Source organism: Asterias amurensis, chromosome 14 (genome assembly GCF_032118995.1).
Source record: "Asterias amurensis chromosome 14, ASM3211899v1".
NCBI lineage: Eukaryota > Metazoa > Echinodermata > Asteroidea > Forcipulatida > Asteriidae > Asterias > Asterias amurensis.
The window spans coordinates 7,670,599-7,692,693 of NC_092661.1; the positions used below are offsets into that span (position 1 = coordinate 7,670,599).

Sequence of the window (22,095 nt, forward strand, 5' to 3'; positions counted from 1 at the left end):
CAAGAATGCAATGTTTTTGCAATCTCGGGACCAAACATACATCATGTATTAAAGGTGTAATTCAGAGACCAAACAAGAATGCAATGTTTGTACAATCTCGGGACCAAACATACATCATGCACGGGGGAGGTGTTGCCGTCATGTAAGTCCTGAATCAGGTGAAGAAGAATCGGGGGAACTCTGGTTGCTTTTAGGGCTCTCCACAGGGCTTCCCGATCTACAGAGTAAAAAGCTGCCTTATAAAGTCGACATACACAGCGTGGAGAGGTCTTTCAAAATCGCGTATGAGGTTCTGACGGGAGTCGAAGGGCGAGCACTGCATCCATTGTTGAACGACCCATCGGATCGGCGGTGACGGGCGAGTAGAGGTTCTAGGCAAGTCAGGAGTACATGACAGAAAATCTTTCCAGAGACTGAAAGTAGAGTTATGCAAGTAGTGCGTGTCTGGTAGGGTAAGAAAAACTCCCAGGTGCCTGTATAGATCGGGCTGCAAATTTTCTTACGGCATCTTTAAGGTCCGGTGATCAAACAATTTTTTTGTCCCACATACTTTTTACCTGGGAGGAGGGGGTGTTGTTTAGTGTGTTTGTTTATTGGGGTGTTTGTATGGTTGTTTAGGTATATTTTGGACTGATAGTAAAGGGTGCATGAAACTTTTTTTTCTGAGATTTGTATATTACTACATGAGATAGTTGTTGTAACCAATATAAACAACTTATTTACAAAAAAAAAAGTTTATTTACACTACATTTACACTTTATTTACACTTTATTTACAACTTATTTATAGGAGATAGTTAAGTGTATCTTTCTCGATACCATTGGCATTATACATTCTAACCAGGGTGTCACAGATATCTTGGGAGAAAGATTCAGTGGAATCAGTTGCATATTCAATGTAATAATCAGTGTTGATTAGCTGTCTGGGGCCCTCAGCAACTGCGCACCCCTTATCATAGAATATATATATATATATATATATATATATATTCTGGATCCTTTCCTTAATCGCTTTCCCCTCTCTTTTTTCTATAAATGGATATGTATTTTTTTGTACTTGTTTTATGCCTCTGAAGAAGGTCCGGTTTGGATCGAAAGCTAAGGCCACCCACCCAATTCATTACATAATATATTTATATATATACCTAAACTACATAAATTTTCCTCAATACTTATAATAACATGACCATCCTTCACACCTCCAACAGGTTACACTCAGCAATCCCCGAGGTTCCCATGGTTGCATTCCGCCGCCCTTTAAGAACCTCGGTGACATCCTAGTCAGGGCTAAACTTTCCCAGTCCGAACAGAACCCTCAACAAATATACTGGGCTGTCACAAATGTACCCGTTCCAAATGTAAAACACCACAGGCTCCACCACTGAAACCACTGGCTCTTCATACAACATTAAAGGCAGTGGACACTATTGGTAATTGTCAAAGACACGCCTTCACAGTTGGTGTATCTCAACATATGTATAAAATAACTAACCTGTGAAAATTTGAGCTCAATCGGTCTTCAAAGTTGCGAGATAATAATGAAAGAAGAAAACACCCTTGTCACACGAAGTTGTGTGCGTTTAGATGGTTGATTTCGAGACCTCAAGTTCTAAATCTGAGGTCTCGAAATCAAATTCGTGGAAAATTACTTCTTTCTCGGAAACTATGCCACTTCAGAGGGAGCCGTTTCTCACAATGTTTTATACCATCAACCTCTCCCCATTACTCGTCACCAAGAAAGGTTTTATGCTAATAATTATTTTGAGTAATTACCAATAGTGTCCACTGCCTTTAAGACAGACTCCCAATGTAGCACACCTACAATGTAGTCTATGTTATATCATGTAAGAGATGTAAGCTTGCGGTGTCTGTCATCACCGTTGCCAGCTTCAATCACCAGACGTTCAACAACCTTGACACTATGATTGGGGCTGTTGAAGTGGATATGAGACTGGGTACGGTTTCTTGGTCTTTATGGAACAGACATGATTCGCACAGCGAAGACTGAGTTTGGTCTTAGTCTTTCCCAAATATTGTAGCAGGTAAAAAAAAAAAAAGTTGTAGTCGAGCAGTAATAATAATAATTACATTTTGCGATAAGGTCTAATGTCAGTATAAAGGAGATCGATGATTGTACATCTGACATGCGGACAATTTATTTCGATGATTGGTACTGTCTGTCTGTCATTCGTGAGTGGCAACATAGTGAGTGGTATGGTGTTATTGTTGTGGAGTGGGTCGTATTTTCATCTCGGAGGTTCTGAGTGAGTAACGATAGCCCTTCCAGGTCCTCCAAACAACTCCCCGAGCATAACCAGTCGTGAGATACTCCCCGTTAAGATTAGAATAGTGGCAGTCCCTGTACCACCAGGCACCGTGGTATGTCTGGGCACAACTCCTGTACCATGCATCGTTGTCTCGGTCTTTAGTTGTAAACTGCTGGTTATTTTGGACGCTCAGCGAATCACCTGAAACAAAAAACGATGTTATAAATTTTAGTACACACAACTAAGGAAGTTCTCCGTTTTGTTTTTGGTGACGCTTATTTTTGTCTTGGTTGTACTTTCGTTCAACTTATTTCCAATGTTCAACATAGACAATTTCATAAGCAACAACTTTGAAACCTTTATGGATTTAAAGGGTTGTTCTTTCCGTTAAAGGGCACGGTAAACATTTGGTTTGTAACATGTTTAATGTTTAATGTCTAAGTTATATTATATATTATAACACCCCTTGCAGGTATTGTGCCTGCTCATTGGTTTAGAGCGCGTCACATGACATGTCTTAGTTTTGCTAGACGACGGCCGTGTGATAGAGCGTCGGTTTGCCATGCGCTAGTCCGAAGACTAGCACACAGCGCCGTGCGCTAGTCCGACAGACTAGCACACGGCGTGCAGTACCCAGACGTCCGTTGCGTGTACGAGGATGATAAATTAATAGTCTGTAACCATTTCGGATTGTCCGACACTACATGCAACACAGTAGGTAAAAGTGTTTGCAATCTGTGTTCGCGTCGTCCGTGGATTGTAGCATTCAGGTCTGTAACTTAATAATAATAATACAGGTTTTAGAAATATTTGGGGTGTTATAAAACAAATATTGACTGCTTTTACTCGTGCAATGGTTAAAAACTATGACTCCCTCGGTGATCCCTGGAGCGTTCTATTTTCCCTCGGCTTCGCCTCGGGAAAATAGAACGCTCCGTGGATCACCTCGGGAGTCATAGTTTTAACCATAGCACTCGAAGCAGTCAATATTTGTATACTATGGCGAAAGTGTCAAATGGGGGCGTATTTGTTGACCTAGTTCCATAGAGTTATATAGTTCTCGCCAGCGGCGCCGGGCACATGATTATGTGTGCACGATGCGTGATCCCCGCGTGGGGAGCACGCGCCGTGCACACACCTATCTAATCATGGTTTGTTTGATGTGAGGACACATCCCCTTGTTAATGTCGCGAAACAGTCGCATGGGGGCGCAATTACTGACAGTTGCCGCCAGCGGCGCCGGGCACATGATTGGCGTGTGCCATATAAATAGAACCCGGAGAACGCTGAGCTCGGCCACCCTTTGTCATCCTCGCTACCATGGGCAGCGCGCCGTATCAATACCCCTGGGAGGGATGTACTAGGAAACAACGCTGAATGGCTCAGGAAATTGGTTATGCATTAGGTCAAGTGCGGCGCGCGTAGTTTTAAGATTATTTGCGTGTTGATCACGCCCGCATTTTTTATGACACGAAAACGTGTTTTTTTAAACAAAAACAAAAACATTCTTTAAGACGAAATACATGCTTGCGCGCGTAGAAAATATTAAATAATAATGAATACGTACGCTCATCAATGGCTCATTTAAATGTGCTAGCATATAGCACATTTAAATTGGCCAATTCCAGGAGTGCGTTTTGGCAACCCCAACTAAAGCCCAACCAACTCAACAAGTCGGTTACCGGTTGGTCTGAACAGCATCGTCACCGCGCTCAACCGAACACGCAAAAACGAACACGCAAAAACGCCCAACCTGGTTGGGGTTGCCTGGGGGAAAATGGCGCGGTGAGATCGATCACCCTGCATGGGAACGAGGTTTACCCTTTGTGTCGTCTGTGGACGCGGCGTATCGATACCGCGCGATACGCGCGTATGGCAAAATTATCATCGCGTGAGACGCGTGTATGGCAAAATAGACCTTTTCGCAAATACTGGGGCGCGCGCGTAAAGCTTGGAATTAGATGCATTGTGGTCTAGCTGGTAGCAAATTTGATTCATATCTATCCCACAATGCACCTCATTCAACAGTCTGCGCTTGCGCATTGGTATTTGCGATAAGGTCTATGACAAGATGTCAGCGCACATAGACCGTTTGTAGTGTTTTCATTGGTCAATGGTGATGTCGTTGTATGGCAAAATCATAGAGTTACTAGCGGGATGCCGCGCTTCGCTAGAAAGCTTTTCGTATAAAATGCAGCAAAATGTTCGGGGAGAGGTAGTGGAGGGCAGTGTCACAATACAAATTACCGTGGCTTTGTCAAATTGTATACACCCCGTCTTTTTTCCCATTTCTCATTGTTATGTCGATCCCATCAATTTTACAGTTTCGCGCGGGTCCCGCTGCTGTTGGTAGGCCTAATTTCCCAGTCCCTTTTATACCCCGTTTCGTTTATTTTTACGTTCAGTTTATTATTTCCCTATCCCGTATCGATTATGAGTCATTTTTAATTTCTTTCCTGAAGGCTTGTTATATCCCCGGCCCCGTATTTTTTTTTTGGTGCCGTACCCTCGTCCCCTGTCCCACCTTTTGCCCCTTCTCTCTACCGTCCCATATCTTACCCGCGCCTCGAGCTCGGTGTGCCTTCGTCCCTGCGAGCCCGTGCGATGGCATTGTTCTTTGCTTGCCACTGTTTGCCCATAACTCATGTTTTGCAGTTTCGCGCGGGAGTCCGGCCAGTGGTTCTCTCCCGGCGTTTATACCCCTGTCCCATGTCATCATTAGTCCTTTTTCCTTTTCCGTTTTATTTCCCCAGTCCTTTTAATTTGTTCCCTTCATTTGTTGCTGTTTCCCCGTCCCCTTCCCACACAGATTTACCACACTGTTTGCCCATTCCCTCTCCCTGTCCCACGTGCTCTAATAACCCCCACCTCCGTCGTCGCGTAGGCCTCCGTTAGTTCCCCCTTGGTGATCCCGTGCATTGTTCTTTGCTTCCATACTCTACGCGCCACATCACAAAAGGCGCGTGACGGGTATATGAAACAACACATACGTACCCCCTGACAACCCAAGGGTAGCCCCCAACCCCGAAGTTACTACACGCTCGCGCTTTGACTGTGATGCCACAAACAACACATTCCCCTAACCCACGGGAACCCCGAAATTGACCCCGGGGTGGATTTCACAAAGGTAGTCCTAACTTAGGACTAGTCCTAGGCAATGCTAAGAGATAGGACTGGTCCTAAGTTAGGACCAGTATCTCATCCTAACTTAGGACTGGTCCTATCTCTTAGCATTGCCTAGGACTGGTCCTATCTCTTAGCATTGCCTAGGACTAGTCCTAAGTTAGGACTACCTTTGTGAAATCCACCCAGGACGCATAAATTCAGCAGGGTGCGGGTTAGGGTTAGGGCACCACTTGACGTGAAACAACATGACGGCGCCCGTGCGATCAGCCCAGCGCAACCTCGTCCTAGAGGGGGCGAGGTAACCGAGTGCAAGCGGATAGTCGGATATCGCAACGCCGCGGGTAGGAAGTTGGTCTCTACTTTAATAGACCCTTCCCATGAAATATGTAAATTGCACATAGCGCGTGTGCACAAACGTTTTGGTTGGCAAAATGAGGGAACATCGCGCTGTTTTGTACACGGCTAATGGGTGCGTGACGCAGACGCGATTGCGCGTCTGCTAAGTGCACAACTCTATGGCGTTTGCCAATCAACAGGGTCTGTACGCATGCGTGAATGTGATTAGCATATTTCATGGGAAGGGTCCATTATATAGATATCTATGCTCACAACAAAACCGCACGCACAATGAGACAATCATCAGCGTTCTCCACAACGCGTGATCCCCGCGTGGGGATCACATGGACATCATGTGGCCGACCACAGGCCGCGGCAGTTAAGTTTTTGTAGGCTGCGATTGGTATTGATTCGGCTGGCTTGGAGGGAGGATCGTAGGAAAGAACAGGTTGGTAGTGCAAACCCAGGGCTTGATTAAAGATTAATGTTAATAAAAGGAAATAATCAGACAGAATCATAAAAAGGTAAAAAGGAGTTGAATCGACGAGAGAGATAAGGAATCAGAATAAACCATTATCTTTATCAAGGAGACATTGCTTCAGAACAGTTATTTTCTTATTGTGTCAGTTCCTAACTTAATTAATAGCTGCAGCGAAAACGGCCGCTCGAGTCGACGTCACAATAAATTAAACTAACCTTTGTAATTTTCAACAGGTTGTAACATTAATCAGATAAAAAAAAATCACAGGATTTGATTACGTCCACGCAGAAAAAAAATTGTTCGTAATTGTAATACCATATTACGTTCAGAAATAGATTCCTTTCTCAATAAATTAGAAATGTTACTGATTGTTTTGACCCCTTTGAACGCACGTCACACGCAGCGACTGTGCCACGCTCACCATTTTGGTTGGCATTTAGTAAACGCCGCGTCGCCTAAAAAAAATGTGCACTTCACCGAATAACGCACAGTGGCATTGCCCACAAGAGTACGGCGGTTCCAAGATTATGCTGATGATGACGTCATGTGAATTGGGTCAATACCTGCGGTTCCGGAGTAGCTTCCAACAGCGAGCCTGTAGATGCCACTAACATCAGCGATGCTAAATGAGTCATACTTTGCAAACCTGGATTCACTCTCGAAGTCTGAGAGATCTACGCGGAGTTCATACTCGCCCTGAGCGGTCAGACGGTGCAAGTTGTCGTTACCGAGCCAAAACTCTCCCTCTAGATTCCCAAAGCCCCGGCTGTAGCTGGCAAAGTCCAAATAGAAATCAACACTGCCGTCCTTCCGCCGCTGGAAAACCTTTCAACAAAAAAATGGATTTTAATACCTTGGTCTTCCTCACTTTGATAAAATTCCCTCGATACAAATCACAAATCCGGTCATTAGTTAGCGTGTTAACTTACCGTCCATCCACCACCGTCTGTCTCCATATCACAGTATACCTGGAAAGCCTCACCGGAGCTTAGAGGTTGAACGGTGTACACGCCACTGATCGATACACCACTCGCAAGAATGTCAGAACAATCCTTCGGAGGGGCAACTGTACAAGTGTAAAAATCAAAAACGTCGACTCTTATTATTCCCGTATCTGCCTTAAAATCCTGTAACAAAATGGTACCGCACAGTGGCGCACCAGGCAAGGCGCGAGAGAAGGCGCCCTTAGCGCGCGAATAGGCGCTTTGGCGGGACGCTAGCTGCCGCGGGGGGCATTATGGGGAGCACGCTGCTTGCTTAGTGCGTAGAGAGTGCATAGTGCTCAGTTTCAGACTGTGGACAGCGGATGGTGCAAACGTGTTTTTGAGTAGCGGTGTATAACAATTGGCGGGAAGGCGTAAGGAGTCGACGTGGTTAGTGTTTTTTGTGTTCGGAGTAGCAGGGCTAGCGTTCGGAGCATTGGGAGTTGCTGTGCGTGGTGGTGACAGTTGTGTAACCGAGGGGTAGGTTTTATTGGATTCTTTTCTGTGTTGTTTGTGGCAAGTGCTATAATCAACTCCCGAAAGGAGTTCATATTCTGTTGTACAATGTATTGTTTGCTCTGGAATCCGGGATTTTATCAGGCCCTTAGGCAGCTGTTGTTATACAGTTTCAATTACCTTAAGGGCTCTCCAAATACTTCAGGGATTTCCATGTATACTTGAGGGATTTAAGTGATCTTAAGTATTTTCATTTGCCTTAAGTGACCATATCTGGCCTTAAGGAAAGGAGGATTACGTATTTGGAATCAGTAAGTACTGTGCTTTGATAGAGATAATTAATAAAACGGATCAATCGTAAACGAGGAACTTGTGTCTGCCCTGACTCCTTGGAAGTCAGTAGTTTATTACAGTTTCTAGACCCCCTTCCCCACATTCTTTTTACATGCGGCGATATACGGTCGCCTAACAACCTCACCCCTAGTGCCATCAGGACTGCCGCTCGTCCTGTGCTGGTGACCCAAAAACGGGAATCGCTACATTGGTGGCAGAAGTGGGATTTGCTGTAACTAGTGGGAGACAGGGTTATTCTAGAGGTGTACAACTGACCAAAAATGGACCAAGGGCAATGGTCGATGAATAAGAGTTGCTTCGGATGGAGATTATAACAGCCGAAAACATAGTCGAGGACGCCGTCGAGGCCAGGCGGATAATGGAGGAGGAGTTGCGCAGGATGCGTATGCAGCACGCAGAGATGGAAGAAAGACATAAGTCGGGCAGAATCCTTGGAGCCCTTACGCCGGACATGTTTTCCATCATGTCAATATGGATTTAGGAAGTAAAACAGACACCTGTATTGCATTCGATAAAGCCCCTTACCTGTTTCCGTTGTTGTGGTTCTCTCCGTTGCATCAGTTGTACTAGCCTGGTTCATGGTGGACGAATCTTTAATTTAAATCAGGAAAGAGGACATCATGTCAATATGGATCTAGGAAGTAAAACAAACACCTGTATTGCATTCGATAAAGCCCCTTACCTGTTTCCGTTGTTGCGGTTCTCTCCGTTGCATCAGTTGTACTAGCCTGGTTTATGGTGGAGGTATCTTTAATGTAAATCAGGAAAGAGGACATCATGTCAATATGGATTTAGGAAGTAAAACAGACACCTGTATTGCATTCGATAAAGCCCCTTACCCGTTTCCGTTGTTGTGATTCTCTCCGTTGCATCAGTTGTACTAGCCTGGTTCATGGTGGAGGAATCTATAATGTAAATCAGGAAAGAGGACACCATGTCAATATTGATTTAGGAAGTAAAACAGACACCTGTATTGCTTTCGATAAAGCCCCTTACCTGTTGCCGTTGTTGTGATTCTAGTCTCCGTTGCATCAGTTGTACTAGCCTGGTTCATGGTGGAGGAATCTTTAATGTAAATCAGGAAAGAGGACATCGTGTCAGTATGGATTTAGGAAGTAAAACAGACACCTGTATTGCATTCGATAAAGCCCCTTACCTGGTTCCGTTGTTGTGATTCTCCCCGTTGCATCAGTTGTACTCGCCTGGTTCATGGTGGAGAAATCTTTAATGTATCAGGAAAGAGGACATCATGTCAATATGGATTTAGGAACTAAACAGACACCTGTATTGCATTCGATAAAGCCCCTTACCTGTTTCCGTTGTTGTGATTCTCTCCGTTGCATCAGTTGTACTTGCCTGGTTCTTGGTGGAGGAATCTTTAATGTAAATCAGGAAAGAGGACGTCATGTCAATATGGATTTAGGAAGTAAAACAGTCACTTGTTTTGGTGATGACAAATAATTTGAAAACGTTCAAATCAAAATTAATGTCAAACAATTAAATCTTTCTCTGGAACTAAAGAAAATCCTTTTTAATCATGAACATTGAACCATTGGTATTATATTTAATCCTTATATGTTCATTAACCACAATCAATAAACTAATGTAGGCCTTCAGGTTGTTGCGCACCCAATCTGCTTCGTAGCAAATTTTCAAAACATTTTGTATGAAGAAAAAACATCCTTGATGGTGTATTTTAATCATGGAAAACAAATCCTCGGTACTTTTTTTAAGGAGAAAAGGAGTCTTCAACTTAATTAGGCCCTGTCACACCTCGACGTTTAAGTCTGCGTATGCCCACGTATGGCAATTTTGGCGAACACTCTGACGTACGTCGAATAAGTTATGGGTAAGTTTTGTGTAAGTTAAGAGCATGCTGATGAAACACGCTGATATACGTCGTTGTAAGGCGAGGTCGTCGAGAAATTGTGTGCACGCACACAAATTCTCGACGTATGCCAGCGTGTGGACCATAAGTTCCGCATAAGTTGTAGGTAAGTTATACGATCGTTAACACACGTTTACATACGTTACATGTAAGTTTAGCATAAGTCGATATACGGCGAGATAATAGAGATGTTTCGCAGTCTACAGATACACATACAGATACCGATACGTCTCTTTGTGTGTTCACGTGACGCGTATCCGCGACTATCGTATTTTGCGCACACATGTTTGCTACGGATACAGGAGCTCATAGACGTCGTAGAAAAATGAATACTGTTTTGCAGCCTTTTAGCTGTCTTTTTGTCCCAGATCAAAAACAATTCCCACGGTCACTGGTATCGTGCTTGGTGTTGATAGAAAATTGTTAGTCATTTGCAAGCAAAACGATGAGAAAATGCCGTGTATAAAACACGGGGTCTTTATAGGTCATGCTTGTCGCGGGAAAAACACTCGTGTTGAGTGCGAGCGCACTCAAGTGACATACCTATATTTTGCGAAACAAATACCAACACGCGGCTGACGTGAACGGATACGGATATCCGTATCTGTATTAGATCCACACGCTCTTGCGAAACCTCTCTAATGTCTAGCGTACCCACGACTTATTTCTAACCTATGAGTAACGTGCTTTGAGTGTCCAACGTGTTTAACGTGTTCCGGACGACCACATAACTTACTGAACGTGTTTCTAACTTACAGCTACCGTAGAATGGCGTATTGGCAGCGTTTATGGGAGTCGGTATATACAAATTGGGTTCGCAGGAGGAATTACTACAATGTCAAGTGTAGTTATTATTTCAAACGTCGAACGAGGCACCCTCTTTATAGGCTACTACATGTGATCGTCGGCAATAAGCTGTTGCGCGCTATATGCAGTAATTAGATTACCGTACGTTGTGAACGCTGGCAAAACGCTATTGTTATGGAAACGTTCTAATGTAAGTTATTAATACGGTATGCATACGTCCAAATCGTTATGAACACGCTTTGTATACGCTCAAAACTTCTGAAATCGTACTGCGCTTTGTTTGTTGTTTCGGGCCGTTCAAAATAATATACAGTGGCCTGCAGTACGCTTTGGTTTTCTAAATTCGAACTATAAAAACATAGCTCCATCGGGCTAGTGAAACTGTGTACGGTTTGTACGCTTGTCGAAGATGGGAGTTGACCCCTAAGACTGGTATTTATCAACATTCATTCCGAAAATTGTTAATACTTTAGAAAATTTAGATCTTCACGGCAAAATAACGATGGTTTCTTTTAACCAAAGGATAACCTTACCATGAAGGAATTCCTTTAACGCAGATACCAGGACTTGCAGCTGCTCCAGCTGTCGTCTTATACCCAGAACCTCAGAAGTAACATTTTCTTGAAAACCAGACAATGATACTAGCAACTCTTCCACTTGAAGTGTTGTGTCTTTAAACTGGTGTGTTGCGTTTCTTAGTTCCGAAGTTACCATTTCTTGGCTGGTCGATACTGCGATCTCCAGTTCCTCAAGCTGTCGCCTTGTTACCATTTGTTCAGTTGCAACGATGTGTTGAATGGTGGAAGAATTGCAGCCTATCTCTGAGTTCAATGGAGGAGAGCTTTGTGAATATACTAGTGGGTTGATGGTGATCACTTGTTGCTGGCACACACTGTTTTCACTGAACGTAGGTGATGGGCCATCGCTCTCTACTGACTCTACAGACGTCACAATCATAACAAGCACGAGAAAGACAAACGGCCCCATGCTGACCCAGAGTTAACAGATTAGTTCTGATGTTTCCTCTGGATTGAAAACAATTAAGGAACAGACACTTATATAATATAGCTTCCCGGTGTACGGTAATAATTCAAGTCTTATTGTTACAAACTTCCCGTTTGTGTGTAAATAAATAAACTGTCAAAGATATCGTGGCGGAATTGCAATTATTAAATTGTGGCAGAATTGCCAAGTGTATTGCTCCTATGGCTCAGGTATTATCGAGAGATCTTATGGGACAAGATACGTGTTAGAGTATATCGCCAGTGGCGTAACTAGACATTTTCATTTGGTGGGGCAAGTGGGGGCAAAGATTAAATTTGGGGGGGGGCCAAAGAAGTGCAAGATTATTATTAAATGTGTTAACTGATATATAGTTGATACACACCAATGCAGTTCTAAAACAGTCTACATAGTCAGCAGGTAACAAAAGATTGCGAAAACAACAACATCTTAGGGAACTTGTCATTTTGTATAAGATAAAACTTTTTGACTGTAGATAAAAGGATTAAATTACCAACTGTGGTCACCAAGTACCAACTTAGAGTTGTACACGGCATTCTCAAATAGGCTTTGTGGGTGTGTAAATACCCAAAACATAATAATATTAGGCCAAGTAAAAATAGAAAAATAGAAATGTTTAGCGTCCCCGCCCGCTTCCTTTTTACAGGACACCTCTTTTTTTTCTTAATTTTTTTTATGCAAATTTTTTTTGTTTTTGTTTTGAAAAAAAAATCTGAATGTCTTGTCTGAATGCCTTGACCAAACTGTTTCATTAATGTTTTTTGTATTTCAGCAGCAGAAAAAACAGTTGATATTTGACATTCATGGCGGCCATCTTGAAATAAAAAATAAAAAGCCCCTCCTCCTTCCTTTTTTTTGAGAAACCCAGACACTAAACATGTTTCTTTTTTTTACTCGGCCTTATTGTAACAAGTGTAAGCCATCAAAAAAAAGAAAAAAAATACAGGATCGAAATTGTGGGTGTTTAATAATCACATTTTAGTTATGAAACGGATATTTAAAATAGGCCTACCTCTCAATTGCACCGCTTGCTTCAAAGGAGAAGAAATGGTCTAAGCAAACTTTTTCGCTGGCCATTGTTTGCTGTCGTAAATTTCTCTGTAGTGCATCTGACCATGGAGGTAGAAATTTCTTCCTCCATGATCTGACTTTGTGTTTACGGAGCTATTAGTATTCGTCTGCATTCAGACCACCACGTATTTAACAGAACTTTGTCACATCCTGCACTCTCTGTAACCGCAAAACCACAACAAACATTTACCGCCAATACGATCGCGCGCGCGTTTCCACGCATTTTTCATGTTATAGTCTACTGGTATGAATAACTGTTTTCCTTTTTACGACAGCATTTTATGCAGCCTTAAACGATTTATATATAAATCCTATGTATAAGAATATACTTATCTCTGATTTCATATGGGGGGGGGGGGGGGGGGCAAGAGGGGGGGGGGGGGGGCAAGGGTTCTGAGCGGGGGGGGGGGCGCCGGCCCCCCTGCCCCCCCTCTGGTTACGCCACTGTATATCGCCGATTGCTATATATCTTCCCTAGCCCTATCGTTAATACACCGTTACTCTAAAACACAGACACTTAAAGGCAGTGGACACTATTGGTAATTACTAAAACAATATTTTTAGCATGAAACCTTACTTGGTTACGAGTAACGGGGAGAGGTTGATAGTATGAAACATTGTGAGAAATGGCTCTCTCTGAAGTGACGCAGTTTTCGAGAAAGTATTTTTCCATGAATTTGATTTCGAGACCTCAGATTTAGAGTTTCAGCAGCCGAATTCACGAAAATGTGCGTAACTTGCGCCATGTCGTAAAGTTACGCCACATAAATGTTGCGCAGCTGCGCCATTTCCGTAAGTTGCATTTCACGAAACTAGTTTTAGCTGCGCAAAGTTTTATTTATTACCAACACCGCGGACGAGGCTAATATCATTTTCAACGACTGTTGCCTGACACAGCTATAAAAAAGCAACGCAGCGGCCATTTTAAATCGCGACAGCAAAATAGAATATTACTTAAAGACTTAATTAATTAGCTAATAAAATTAAACCAAGGGCCCCTAGTATGGGCTACTTTTCAACAATGAATTGTAAGCTACAAATAAATTTGCTAGACAACTCTAAATTAGAAACACAAATAAAAAAATAAAAAGTTTTATCTCAAACAAGTTGGTCAATTTCTCGGGGATCTTAACCCTTACTGTTACTATAACAAAATTCTTTAACTTCAAATCCTTTCAACTAAATTAATCAACATGAGACCACTGTTACTCATCTTATTTCATCTTCTGAAATTTAAATTTAGCTAATAATCTTCTTGTAGTTTCGAAAAAATTCTTCATAATTTTATAAATTAAAGTTTGTGATTATAGTGGGGTGGGGCCTTGAATTTTCTTTTTACAGTGGTCACTGGACGACTTAAAAATCAATAAACTGTTATATTTTGCCGCAGAAAATAAAGGAAGGTTTATTGATTAAACTAAATTTAATTAAAGAATGCATTTAAATTAATTTATTTTGACCTGTCAGTTTCATATGAAAGTATTTATTTTGTTTAGTTTTGTAGGAGGTTTAATAAAGTTTATAAATGAAATGCGAACAATTCGGGGTTGATTTGTGGATGGGGTGTTGATCGGAACCGATGGGTTCATGATTGACAAATAAATAATGAAAGACGAAAGATTAGTGTTTACTGAAATTGTACTTATGGTGGAAACAACCAACGATCACGTCTTTTTAATTAGGCCAACCCCCTTAATTTTAATGTGGCCGATATTAAACAAATGTGTGGTTAAAGTAACGTACTTGTAAACAAATGGCTGATGATTTTACATTTGTTTTGTTTCGCTAAACGAAGTAAGGAAATAATATTTCGGCACTGAACCAACCGTCGTCGCTGCCCAAGGAATAACGTAGGCTAACCCGCACTAAACCCGTGCCGGATTTCACGAAAGCAGTGCTTAAAGGAACACGTTGGTCAGGAAAGCGTTTGAAACCGTTTGTTATGACATGCATATGGTTAGAAAGATGTTTTAAAAGTAGAATATAATGATCCACACAAGCATCACTCGAAACTGCACGATTTTCCTTTTACGTCGCGAACTATCACGGTCGGCCATTTGTGGGAGTCAAAATTTTGACTCCCACAAATGGCCTACCGTGTTAGTCGACAGGGTAAAAAGAAAACCACGCAATTTCGAGGCATATTTGTGTAGATCATTGTATTCTACTTTTACAATATCTTTCTAACCATACACATTTTACAACAAACGGTTACAGAACGATTTTCAAAGACCAACTCGACCGATCCTCGACGGATTACTAATCCGTAATAACGGATTGGAAATCCGTAATAACGGATTGTTAATCCGTAATAACGGATTGCAAATCCGTTATAACGGATTACAAATCTGTAATAACGGATTGTAAATCCGTAATAACGGATTACTAATCCGTAATAACGGATTGCAAATCCGTAATAACGGATTGTAAATCCGTAATAACGGATTACTAATCCGTAATAACGGATTATTAATCCGTAATAACGGATTCCAAATCCGTAATAACGGCTTGTTAATCCGTAATAACGGATTGCAAATCCGTTATAACGGATTACTAATCCGTAATAACGGATTGCGAATCCGTAATAACGGATTTTAATTTTATTTTTTGCTGGCACTAATGGGCCTTCGCAGTATACAGTGTGCCTACTGTGCGTTTTCACACCGCAAGACCCAACCGTATATATACACCGTCACATCGCTCAACGCACACCGTACGACTACTGTGCACAAGTCATCCGCACTCGTACCACTAACCCGCATGCGGAGGCTGTGGGCTGACAGCATTGTCGGGTCTGTAACTTCCGGGTTTGATGTGTTTCATAAAAAAATCCAATACTGGTAAAAAATGGGGGGGGGGGGGGGCTCTCGGATATGCTAGTATACATGCAGCTCATGAAAATGTGTATCTTTCGTCAGACCTATCAGACAACACAGGATGTGAAGCAAATGAATTATTCATTTTGATGTCCAATCACGCACTTCTCTTATCACGACCTTTGGACCCTACCATGCTCGACGAGCGTCCGTGGTGGTGGTATGATGTCAAAATGTCTCGTCTTTCGCGGGCATTATGGTAATGAGTTGACCGTGGGAACTCTCCTTTCGCGCTCATTATACTAATGAGGTCAGTGGCTCAAACACAGATCTTACAAGGCTGTCGGCCTGACGGCCGACGCATGCGGATAGTGTGCGGGGGCATCGTGTCGTGCGATGTGGTTACACACATTTTACGCACAGTGTATACGGGTGGGTTTTTATACAGAACTCGGGTAAGTACTGAGTATACATTGCTACCACACATCGGTGTATAATATGGGTAAAAACCCAAATTAATGTTTTGCTCACATTGTTTTGTTTTTTATAGCTGAAAGACAATTGGAAACCGGGTATAGTAATTAAGATATGGTTCCACTACCGGTTGACCCGGAAGTAAAGCCCAACATGAGGTCACGGTTACGTTAAAGACACTGGACACCTTTGGTAATTGTCAAAGACCAGTCTTCTCACTTGGTCTATCTTAATATATGCATAAAATAACAAACCTGTGAAAATTTGAACTAGTTGGTCGTCGTAGTTGCGAGATAGGTAACGGAAAAAACACACCCTTGTCACACGAAGTTGTGTGCTTTCAGATGCTTAATTTCGGGACCTCAAAATCTAATTTAGAGGTCTCAAATCAAATTCAAATGTTTTAGTGGAAAATTACTTCTTTCTCGAAAGCTACGTTACTTCCTCACAATGTGTTATACTATCAACAGCTCTCCATTGCTTGCTACAACATACGTTTGTATGCTAACACTTATTTTGAGTAATTACCAATAGTGCCCACTGCCTTTAAAGCTAACCTTCAACGCTCAAAGGGTTTATGACTGAAAAGGCAATGATAATCTAGGCCCAATTTCATGGCTCTGCTTACCGCCGAATTATGCGCTTCAATCACGATTCCCCGCTTACGTGCTAGTGCCGAATTTCTACGCTAGGTTTGTAAGCGTAGTATGACTAGGAGTACGCACGCGCAGAAGCCAGGATTTGCCGCTAACCCGTGAAACACGCTTGCCGTCGGCACAAAATTCCCTGCTTGCGTAAGCGCCGACTACGGTAAGCAGAGCCATGGATTTGGGCCTTGAGATATGGTCCCACTTCCGGTCGAACCGGAAGTAAAGGTCAACATTGTGTCAAGGTAACCAAAGTTAATCTTAAATGTCCAACTGAAAACAAATTGATAGTCGGCTGTGTACATCTTGAGATATGGTCCCACTTTGGTTGACCCGGAAATAAAGGTCGAATTGGGGTCATGGTAACCTAAGGTTAATCTCAAATGCTCAAAGAGTCTATAACTGAAAAGAACTTTAAAAACAAGTACGACGTTTCTGAGATACAGTCCAACTTCTAGTTGACCCCGAGATAAAGTCCAAAATTGCATGCCTAACCTGTACGCGCAAAGCGTTTATAACTAAACAATATAACCGGGTGTGTAGTGAATGCGATTGGTTCCACTACGGGTTGACCCAGAAGTAAAGGTCAACAAGGGGTCCCGCTAACACAATGCTCATATTCAATGCTCAAAAGGTTTTTAAATGAAAATAAATTTATAATGTTGTGTAGTTGTTGAGTATGATCCCACTTCGAACCGGAAGTAAAGGTCAACTTTGAGTCACGGTAACCAAAGTTAAATTATAAATGCCATTTTGAATTAAGTATGGGCTTTTAGGCCTAGATTTTAAAATACAATTTTGTGGTTCAGAATTCATGTTCTTTTGGAAACAATAAACTTCACCTTCCGGTATGTTCCGGAAGTTATAAAAGAGTTTAGGCCTGAAGATTTGTATCTAAAGCACACATGTTTGCTGCGTGTTTTTCTTTAAATATTTTCTAAACTGTCGTGACCACTTGGTTACGAATTTTCACAGGTTTGTTATTGTATTCATATGTTGTGAGAATGCTGGTCTTTGACAATTACCAAAGGTGTCCAGGGCCTTTAAAGATAAAATATTGTAAATTATTGTTGTTCCCTTTAAATAATTTGTTGTTCCGGATTCGATCAACGATGCGTCCGTACCGACTGACAAACCCGCAATACCAAACATGTACTTGATGGTCTGGCTCCCCGTCCCTCCCACAAGCTCCCAAGCTCACGGCTATACTGGTGAGCTGAGGAGCCCATGCCCCGGTGTGAGTCCCTCTGGCCCTACTAGACACGGCACCGGCTGTCCGTGTTAAGCCCGGTTCATACTTCATGCGAATGCGAATGCGAAGCGAATTTGACATGAATTTGACGTTACAACCCTCCTTTCGCAGCGATATTTGCAAGTGAGTTGACCTGAGCTGAACTGCTGCGAATTTTTCGTTGCGAATTTGTGACGTCAACATTCGTATTGCATTCGCATTCGCAGGAAATATGAACCGGGCTTTCGATCTTGGCTGTGCTCCGTGGTCATAATGGGTTGATATGGCCGGTAGCCAAAGGCGCCCTTTATTGCCATCTTCTCGAACACGTTGTAGCCGCGTCCTTCGCAATTCAGCTATTAGCTGTGAGTAAGGATGATTAGCCCCCAAGGTATTATTGTTGTTATTATTATTATTATTTAATATTATTATTATTATTGTTATGTAATTGTCACTAGTTTCAACCGATTAAAGAGTGATTTTCCCAACTAAAACTTTAAAAGAGCAGAGCTCGCACACGCAGGAAGTATAAAATGGAATGCACACGAACTTTCTCAAAGCGAATACTACGCCAGGGCCGATTTCACAAAGAGTTTACAAATAATGTCTAATTGCGTGACCGATCTAGGTGTGACATTCAATAGGTGTGCCTTTGCGGGAATTATTCCACTATCCAGTTGGTTTTCTCGCCCTTGTCGCAAGCCAACGCTTTTGCAACCGGCGACTCACTGATTGGATTGTGTGACACTGTTAGTATCTACAGTGTCATACAATGCAATCACGTTAAAAATTGTACATTTTTTTATATAGGTATATTCCTGAATTCATGCCAAGGGGAATGTCGTAAAGACCTAGCCCACCACAAGCAAGAATAATCAAAGTAATAGACAACATGCTCAGTAAACTTCAACTTACGACTTTAACTTCAACTCCAACTTCTGTCCTGCTCCACGAACTTACAGCACTTTCTACTTTGAAAAACCGTATGTGATTGACTCTGTCTAACCGATCCCTCTGGGCTCTGCAAAAATCGCCCTAAACGCGCTCTCCTTATAAATGTATCAATCACATGTATGTATACATGCATTTCCGCTACATTGCCAGATGGTTATCTCTAAAGTGGACGATGTTGGTGAAAGGCACAAAAACAATCGTAAACTTGGCAAACATGCGTGTATTGATTTGGCTTTTAGCTCGACTCTGCGCTTTTTGACCACCTTTATCATGAAACCCAAGTATTGCACTGTGTAAGACCAAACCCTGTGTCCTGCCTCAAAATTGGCCCAAGATTGCACCACAGAGCATCTAAAATGCACAATTTCCCCGGTAGTAACCCAAAATTAGCAATAATTGCAGCAAATCTGGGAAAAAATTGGAAAGAAGCTGATTTCAACTGATAATGGTAGGTATGGGTGTCAGTTACCACAAAAAAAAGTAAGGACCAATTAGGGTTGGGGAAATCGTTTCCCCGGTGGGTAATTAAAACCTGGGGGTTAATTACCTAAAATTTACCCAAAGTATGTTGTGTTTGGTATCAAATGAAAGGAAATTTAATTTTAAACCAAGTAAGTGATGTTCATTTTGTCATTTTATCATCCTGTGAAAAGTTACACTTGATTTAAGATGACGTGCTTGCTAACACAGGATCAACAAGGTCATTACACACATTCTAATGTAAAAACCTTAAAACTATTATTTTACATTACTTTGTATCTATCAAAGTGTACCACACTGTTTGAGGGTTCAAATTAACTTGGTTCAAGACATTTTAAGTGGATACTACTGGTACTGACAAGCCAAACATGACAGAAAGCTCATTAAAGACCCTTTTTACACACATTTTGGTCATAACAGCTTGAATGGCAGTTTCCTCTACATCGCTCAGTTATTCAGTGTCTGTAATATCAAAATGTCCGCAGCACACTCTACATGCAAACATACATGACATTCCAGCTTTTATGCTCCTACATTACATGGTTTGGTACTGCATCTCCCCTTCCTTGCAGTTGCAGCAAATTGTTGTTAAAAGATTTCTGGGGTGATACTCCGACAAGCATCTTGAGTCCCAATTTACACAATGTATTGTTGGTATCCAACTCCCAGCCTCTTCCAAGGGGCTCAAAGAGAGGTTTTGAGATGCTTCAACATCACAACTTAATTGGAGGTGTTCACGAAGGGAGTGTTGTGCTGTTGCATTTGGTGTTGGTGGTAAACGATCAGGATCTATTTTTTCCTTGGCTGCTTGTTTTTGGCAACCTTGCCAGGACATAATGTGGTCAGTGCATGTCAATGCATTGTTACATATGTAGCTAACTTCGAAGAACGTCCCAATAGTATCATGAAGGCACCTCCATGGTAGTATGCGATAGTTAACAGCCGGAGGCAGTGAGAGAAGCTGGAGAGAGAGTTTAAAGTGGATGAAGACATTTTTTGCATGGCTTTTCTAAGAAAATAAATCATTTTGAGGATCTTCAGAGTGTTGCTGGCCAGATCGGTTCCCTGAAGGAAGAACCACAGCAGGTATGCCGGCAGTTGGAGTGGACCAGACAACCCCTACCAAGATGCCCCAAAGATGCCCCCACAGACAAACTAGCAGCTCAAGGGCCACCATACCGGTAAATCAAATGGACGGTTTACTGAAGAAGGAGTTTCGCATTATCATTCAGTTCGGTGAATCGGGTCACGATGAAACCTTGTTCCAGCATCTCAAAATTGCTGAGGGTAGAGAGATACATGTTGTTGTATTAGCCAAGTGCAGGAGGTGTGTGTCGTCAAGACCAACCATGAAGCAGCTCAAACAAATTCAAGCTGACTTGGCTGCTCTCAAAGCTTCCACCTTGACCAAAACCGCAGAGAGGTCCAAACGCTCCAAAAACACTGCCCTCTCATGAATGGGGCTGTAACGACAAGCCAGTAAATGACCTGAATATGACCACTGCTTCACCTGTGGTAGCTCTAAGCATTTCAGGAGAGGCTGCAAAAAGCGTTAACGACCCCAGCAGGCGGGAGACGGCAACGTGGCGAACGGAGGGGATGAGTAGCCGTCCTGACACCCAATCAATCTCAAGAAATCCAATGACCTCAAAACCAACCCAATTAACCAAAACCTCTATACACTCAACTCATTTTTTAGAGAGTGTTGCCCTCATGGCAATGTCAGCTCAGCAACTACCACAAGGTTCGAAACTGACCAACTTAGTTGGCCCGAAGTGCACCACCCGGTGTAATCTAGGAAGAAGACCAACCTAAGTCCTAGGCTTTGTGGGATACTGCTGACCAGGTTTCCCTAGTGTCAACATCATGGCTCAACCAGACCATGTTCGACCAAATGTTACAGCACAACACTCCCTTCGTGTTCACCTCCAAGTTAGGTTATGGCAGTAACTCAAAACCTTCATACTTGGGCCCCTTGAAAGAGGCTGCATGTGGAGTGTGCTGTGGACATTTCTCCAATGGAGCAAATATTCCAGACACCGACAAAAATAATGAGCTATAGAGGAACTTTGCTATTCAAGCAGTGGTGGCCCATTAATGTGCCTTTAATGAGCTTTCTCTCACGTTTGGCTTGTCAGTATTAGTAGTATCCACTTAGAATGTCTTGAACCAAGTTAATTTGAACCCTCAAACAGTGTGGTACACTTTGATAGATACAAAGTAATGTAAAATAATAGTTTTAAGGTTTTTACATTAGAATGTGTGTAATGACCTTGTTGATCCTGTGTTAGCAAGCACCTCATCTTAAATCAAGTGCAACTTTTCACAAGATGATAAAACGACAAAATGAACATCACATACTTGGTTTAAAATTAAATTTCCTTTCATTTGATACTAAACACAACATACTTTGGGTAAATTTTAGGTTAGGTAATTAACCCCCAGGTTTTAATTACCCCCGGGGAAACGTTTTCCCCAACCCTAATTGGTCCTTACTTTTTTTTGTGGTAACTGACACCCATACCTACCATTATCAGTTGAAATCAGCTTCTTTCCAATTTTTTCCCAGATGAATCCTAATATAGGGATTCTACAGGCCTTTAGGCGGGCCCGGACCGCACGCCATGAAAGCTTCTCACACAAATGCTCCATCGTTGACAGATTTGCACCTCCCCCTTGAAAGGTGGAAGGGGCGTGTGTCC

General features: G+C 42.3%; 1 protein-coding gene across 2 annotated transcripts; it reads right to left on the bottom strand.

The window, feature by feature from the left end:
* Nucleotides 1-825: 825 nt before the first annotated feature.
* On the bottom strand, nt 826-18,971 carry LOC139947046 (uncharacterized). Of its 2 annotated transcripts, XM_071944873.1 has the most exons (11): nt 18,875-18,971; nt 11,231-11,722; nt 9,313-9,378; nt 9,159-9,224; nt 8,999-9,067; nt 8,842-8,907; nt 8,685-8,750; nt 8,528-8,593; nt 7,139-7,275; nt 6,773-7,034; nt 826-2,467 (listed from the first exon to the last, which is right to left on the bottom strand). In XM_071944873.1, the coding sequence occupies exons 2-11, from the start codon at nt 11,682-11,684 to the stop codon at nt 2,220-2,222; spliced, it is 1,500 nt and encodes a 499-aa protein (XP_071800974.1). In that variant the 5' UTR covers nt 11,685-11,722; nt 18,875-18,971; the 3' UTR covers nt 826-2,219. The 2 variants fall into 2 exon arrangements, with proteins under 2 accessions (XP_071800974.1, XP_071800975.1); XM_071944874.1 differs by lacking the exon at nt 9,159-9,224.
* Between the last annotated feature and the right edge of the window lie 3,124 nt (nt 18,972-22,095).

Bases quoted from the DNA above. Each gene is read 5' to 3' on its own strand.
- LOC139947046 (XM_071944873.1), bottom strand. From the start codon at position 11,684: ATGGGGCCGTTTGTCTTTCTCGTGCTTGTTATGATTGTGACGTCTGTA. The intron at 9,379-11,230 runs GTAAGGTTATCC...TTTACATTAAAG, and splicing joins GTTAAAGGAATTCCTTCATG to ATTCCTCCACCAAGAACCAG. The intron at 9,225-9,312 runs GTAAGGGGCTTT...GATACATTAAAG, and splicing joins AATCACAACAACGGAAACAG to ATTTCTCCACCATGAACCAG.